We start from the raw sequence: 6,100 nt of genomic DNA on the forward strand, positions 1-6,100 counted from the left end.
ATATATATAATATTATAATATAATAAAATTAATAATTTATTTTGTTGTATTCCTTTATTTAACAGTAAACTGCAATTTTATTTTGAGAGGATTGTGAAGTTGGAGAACAACTTTGAGGGGAAACAGGATAAAATATAGGGTTCTTGGTTTGAGTCATGGGAGTTAGTGTCTATAACAATGTGATGAATACAAGATTACAAATTGATGCAGATATTCTGATCAAAACAGTCACAGGAAAGGAATTTAAATTTCGGTATAAAAATAGAAATTAGAATACTAAATATAGAATTGGTATACAAGAATATGAATAGAACCTCCTTACAGAATTTCATTGTGAACATTGCAGAAACCATTCATGAGTTAATTGTCAATGATCCTACAAGTGTAACGGTTAATCTAAATTGTATTCTTGGAAACAAGATGGATTTGGTTAAGCAGAATCAGAAATAGATTACTGACTCACGTGCAGTTGATAAATATTTATTATGAATTTGTAACAATACATTCACTATTATTGTTTTGTTGCAGTGCCATTCATTTTTCGCATTGTTTCAATGCCATTGAATTCTATGATAAGGAGAGACTTTACCCGGGCATTGATTGATAGTTAATTTATTTATTTATATTTTCATAATCCATTCTCTTTCCCCTTGTTACATAATACTGTCTGTATTTACATAATTTTCGTTATCTAATTCTGAATAAACAAGTATTGAATATGCATACGTATCAGTATAAACGTACTATTGGCAAGATAATTTCATTTTAAGTAGTACATCATTTATCTGACGCAACATTAAGTATTGTACTTATCTCTGACCTAATGTCTTACCCAATAATTCCTAAAGCTCTGTCTTGAGACTGACAAGTTTGCGACCCGAGACGCTCTGTCTCAGAATTATATTTCATCCTCCAACGTTTCTGAGAATCGTCGCGATAATTAGGCGAGAATCATGCGTACACACAATATGTAAGCGAAGCTAAGGAAAGACGCATAAATTTTTCTGATAATCGTAAATCGTAAATAACGTTGTACATGGTCAGTGGAAGACAGGCGGCTGTCGCCACTCCTCATTCGTTACAGCCTCCCAACGTAGACAAGTAGTTGCTATATCGAAGATGTAGACTGTAGATATTTCGAAATATGAAATTAGTAATTCATCCACGAATTATTAAAACAACTAGGCGTGTTACGGATGAGGAATAGCCGCCGGCTGTACGAATTCATTTAAAGCGTTCACAGTCGCATTCCTTTTATAAATTCCAGATCACGATTGGAATCGAGTAAATTAATGAACTTTTGATATACTTCATCGTTTTCCTGTTACGCACGTCTGTTAAGCAGAAATAAAAAAAAAATTTTATCTACTGTGCACTAATTACACCCACACAGAATCAAACGAGTCTCATGTGCATATCTGCACGTTATGAAAAGCTGCAAACGATTGGCACGAATAAATTGTTATTCATTATTCACGATAAACGCAAATCCCACTATATCCACCTACCTGTCCAGGGTCGATCTCGATTCGCAGTATTTCACTGAATTCTGTCACACGATGCACCGCAACGAAAACCCAGACGCACAATGCTGGCCAACTACTAACAGCAATTGTAATATAACACTGATTCCCTCTGTGTAGGTGATGATAGCGGCCAAGCATGCGCAGCTACCGTTGACGTCGCTTCGACTCCATTCGCTTTTAATGGATGCAACTCTTGGCACGAGTTTTGATGTAGGCGACAATTATACGCCGAGTGGCATTATCATGGAAATCTGTGTTCAATCGCCGAAAAAGAGGTCGACTAGAGGTCGAAGAACAACGAGACACTTTTATTCACTTCACAAAATAAGAATTTTTGTTTCACAAATCGATCTGTTCGCAGTTTTAAGCGCGAATTGTAAGTACGAATGAACTCGTTCGATTGAATTGATTTACGTCCGCCGGTTTCCTTTAAATTTGTTATTCGAATTGCAATTCGTTTATTATATTCTTTCCGGGTAGAATGTTATCAGCATTGATCGAACGCGGGACTGCGAGACTGCGGCGCTGCGGCGCTGTTGGAAAGCGACTAAACGGACGAACCGAAGAAACAGACGGCGAACAACGAAACGCGGAAGAAATCGTATGAAACAAAGAGGAAGGGGTATCGGGAGTGGTAGGTATGTGACTCAAGTGATTCCAGACCAGCTTCGCACGCATACATAAAAGGAACATATTTTCAAACAGCTACAACACATGGAAAGCATTAAACGAGTCGAGTTCTTCGTGTTTGCGTACGAAGAAGTCAATCCGGAATCCCTTGAGTGTCGCGTGGCCATGACAGCAGATCCTTCGGAAGAGTTCGAAAAGGGGGGGGGGTTACCGCGAGAGCCAATGCCAGTATGTAAAATAATATACATTTAATAAAGATAATTAAAAACAGTTTATTTCTTTACTGCCTCCAATTGACGATGTCATATACAAATAAGAGATCGATTTTTCTTCATCAGATCTAGTTGACTGGATCTCCGGTCACAGGTCCAAGAAAGATCCGTCGGAGATCGAAGCGATGCTGTTGAATATCATCGAGTGGACTCTAAGATACCCCATGGCCGACAACAGCATCAGAAACAGCAAACCCCTGGCTATCGTATCCACCAATTTCATTCTTAAAAAAATATTCAATTTTTCTATGAGCATATTATTTATATTTATATATATTATTTATACACCAATACCTCGCTTTGCGTCGTTTCGTTTTGCGTTTTTTCGAAGTTGCCTCGCAAAATTAGTACTAATTNATTCACTTTGCGTCGTTTCAATTTGCGTCGTGTTTTTTTGGAACGTAACCACGACGCAAAGTGAGGTATTGGTGTATATCTTTATTACGTATATATTTATAAATGTATATATTTTTCTATTTTAGTTGACTAGGGAATAAAGACAGGGAATGTTTTAGAGATGAATAGATCAATGGATATTTGATTATTTTCTAAACGCCTCCAGACTAATGAAACGACTCTGTTGTAACTCAATTGTGACTCGATGAATGCTGGATTTCCGATTTCATAATCCCGATATTAATTTGTTTCCTAAGTCTGTTACGAAAGAATGTGATAGTGGAAGCACGGAAGACGAGATAGGAAAAGGTGGGGAAGAGATCGATCAAACAAGCGGAATGCCTGTTGGGTATCTATAGGCGATCGAGGAAAGGCCAGTGATAAGGTAGTTACCGTAGTTAGCGAAACGCGTATTCCCAACGAATAAATTATCCGTTTACCTGTCGTAATGCTGCCTCGTTTTCTGTAGTCCTTTCGGTGACATATCCTCGTGCAACAGGTAAGTCTTCGCGCCGATTATACAGTTCCTAATCAACCGAGAAAACGTTCAAATCGTACGTGTGTAAATCGAGAGCTAGAATCCGCGTTTCGTTTACTCACGTGAAGTAGTCTGGTATGTCCAACTTAGCCATATTGTAACTGAATATCTCCTTCTCAGCTGGCGGCACTTGTTCCAGCAAGATGTTTATCATCTTCGAGTTGCAGAAAATCCATTCGTTCTTCACAAAATGGTCCAGTTGCACCACGCTCGAATAGATCTTCTTCTGGATCGACAGCAACCTGTTCGCCGGTAAGTAAAGCTGAAGTGAAATGGAAACGTTGGGGAAATGAAGAGACCAACTGACTCACATAGGTTTACGACCCGACAGTTTCAATATTTCGTCTAAGAACAAGGCCGGCAGCACGTGGTAGAGCAACGTCATTATGTAATGAGAGACCGCGTTGGTCGCGAAGGAAGTCCTAGGGTACCAGATGACATTGTCGAGCGGCATTTTCTCGCTCATCCTCAAACCCAGTGCATTTAATTCTCTGATATTTATTCGCTTGATACTGTGCGAGCTACCGTTGTAAACAGAAGTGGTTGGGTTTTTCGTTACCCTAGAATACCAGAAGACCTCCCAGTGATTAACATACGATTAATTATTCAGGCGGCTGTTATTGCTCATTCGGGTCAATTATGGTCAGTGTTACACACGTTTCCAGTCCTCGCTTCCACGTGGCGAGCAGCATAACTTTAATAGCTACGTCGACAGGAAGGAAATCAGCGCATATATCCGGCTTCGCACTAATTACCCGCAATATTCCTTTTCCGCCACCGATCATCATCCCCACTGGTCCGTTGAAATTGTCCACCCAGCCTGTCATTGGCTCCTCGACCGTCGATATTACTGTCATCAAAAATGATACATATATCATGATTATAATAGCGATTTGGTAACAGAGCAGGGTGTCCTTGAAAAAGTGTTAGAGCCGAAGAGGGGTGATTCTATAAGAATTTCTGAACAACAATTTCCTTTGGCAAAATGCAGACTCAGATATGGTTTTTGAATTATTAACAAGGAACGCTGACCAATGAGAGGACGCTTAGAGCCCGCGCTCAGCCATTGGCTCGGATCGTGACGCTCGCGCTCTCATTGGTCTTTGTGTTTTTCGTTAATAATTCGAAAACCATTCCTTACTTTATATTTTGCCAGAGGAAATTATTGTTCAGAAACATCTGTAGAATTACACCAATACCTCACTTTGCGTCGTGGTTACGTTCCAAAAAAACACGACGCAAATTGAAACGACGCAAAGTGAATTAAGATTTTCTATAGCAAACCATGTAAAGATCGAAGATAGGTTCCAGGGTTACGAAAATACTACTTTTTAAAAAGAAAATTGAACAAAGTACATACATTACAACACACTACGTAATTGAAACTGAACTCTAAAATTAGCAAAACAAAGTGAAAATAAAACTGTATTAAAATTGCGTTGATTTTTAGTTAGAAAGGGAATCCCCGTGTTTTGATGGCATGGCGCAATTAGAAACAAAAGTGTTGCCATCTTTTAGAAAAAAAAGAAAATTTCAAAAAAAAAATTAAAGACTCGAACCCAAAACAACGCAATCTCGAAAATCTAACGACGCACAGTGAAAATTAGTACTAATTAAGCAGCGACGCAACTTCGAAAAAACGCAAAACGAAACGACGCAAAGCGAGGTATTGGTGTACTTCTTTTCGATTCTAACACTTTTTCTAGGACACCCTGCGTACTCGACATACGTATAAAGTTGCTAGTAAATTTAAACGAATGTCTTTCCCTTCTTTCACGACATGCAGTCTTCCGGGCAATATCTATCGTTTACCCAAGACTCCGCGAACGTAATTCATTTCAGTAAAAATATAGGAAACACACGAAGAACAGCCTCTGTCGAGAATGAGAAAGTAGGCAAACGTTGATAGGGGATAGACTTTATATCATACCTATCGATGGCCGGAAGATAACGCAGGGCAGATCCTTCGAATAATCGTTTATCACCTGCTCTGCCAATCGCTTGCTAAACGTGTATGTGTTTGGCAGCGATCCCTCGTATCTGTAGCAAGAGCAATAAATAAGAGACAGTCATAGGGGAAAGAGAAAGGAATATCAAAAATAAAAGTTACTTGGAGGCGAAAATTTGTAACGTTTTTTCGTCGAGGGTTTCAACCATTTTTATAGTGTTCCTCCAATCGCACGGCGGAGGATACAGGATCTCTTCTATCACAGGCTTGTCCGACTGACAGAACGCGGTACTAACGTGCATCAGTGCCTAGATTTAGAACTTATCTATTAAATATGTATTAAATTAATAAGCCAATGGTTTTTAAACGATTAAGTCTACTTGCCACCAAGTTTTTCATACTCCCAGCTAGAATGCAAATGTCCCTGGTCGATCGAGTATTCGATAATATGTCTTTCTTTAAATTCTCGTTGAACCGGACGTTGGCGGCTACATGAAAGATGATCGAAACTCGCTCAATTAGTACCCGTCTTTCAACTGGCGGCAAACCGAGACCCTCTGCGGTCACGTCGCCCAAAATCGGAATCAGCTTTTCGAAACAGGATGGGTTCTCTGCTCGCAATTTGTCGAACAGCTGCAAATCAAACGCTTCTTAATTACTCGCTGAGATATTCCATGGATGTTAGTATAAGACTGCAGAATTTATACAGGGTGTCCCAAAAACACACTACAACACACACAATCTATCATTTGCCCCATTCATTCTTTTTGAATAACGATTAAATGTATTA

At 39.2% G+C, this 6,100-nt stretch overlaps 2 protein-coding genes across 2 annotated transcripts in view; both read right to left on the reverse strand.

Moving 5' to 3' along the window:
- Positions 1 to 2,244, reverse strand: part of LOC108624720 (uncharacterized) — a 7,985-nt gene extending 5,741 nt beyond the window's left edge. Inside the window, exon 1 of the mRNA XM_026813355.1 lies at positions 1,509 to 2,244. The gene's annotated coding sequence lies outside the window, so the exon portion shown is untranslated. The remainder of the gene's footprint in view (positions 1 to 1,508) is intronic.
- Positions 2,245 to 2,408: 164 nt separating this feature from the next.
- The window catches only part of LOC108624729 (putative fatty acyl-CoA reductase CG5065), a 6,263-nt gene continuing 2,571 nt past the window's right edge, over positions 2,409 to 6,100 (reverse strand). Inside the window, exons 3-10 of the mRNA XM_018024203.2 lie at positions 5,695 to 5,943; positions 5,473 to 5,618; positions 5,293 to 5,402; positions 4,020 to 4,212; positions 3,674 to 3,922; positions 3,425 to 3,604; positions 3,265 to 3,351; positions 2,409 to 2,652 (exon numbers count right to left, since the gene is read on the reverse strand). Coding sequence (XP_017879692.1) covers positions 2,517 to 2,652; positions 3,265 to 3,351; positions 3,425 to 3,604; positions 3,674 to 3,922; positions 4,020 to 4,212; positions 5,293 to 5,402; positions 5,473 to 5,618; positions 5,695 to 5,943 — 1,350 coding nt within the window. The 3' untranslated portion in view covers positions 2,409 to 2,516. The remainder of the gene's footprint in view (positions 2,653 to 3,264; positions 3,352 to 3,424; positions 3,605 to 3,673; positions 3,923 to 4,019; positions 4,213 to 5,292; positions 5,403 to 5,472; positions 5,619 to 5,694; positions 5,944 to 6,100) is intronic.

This window comes from Ceratina calcarata, unplaced genomic scaffold (genome assembly GCF_001652005.2).
Source record: "Ceratina calcarata isolate Rehan_Ccalc_2016 unplaced genomic scaffold, ASM165200v1 scaffold328.2, whole genome shotgun sequence".
Lineage (NCBI taxonomy): Eukaryota > Metazoa > Arthropoda > Insecta > Hymenoptera > Apidae > Ceratina > Ceratina calcarata.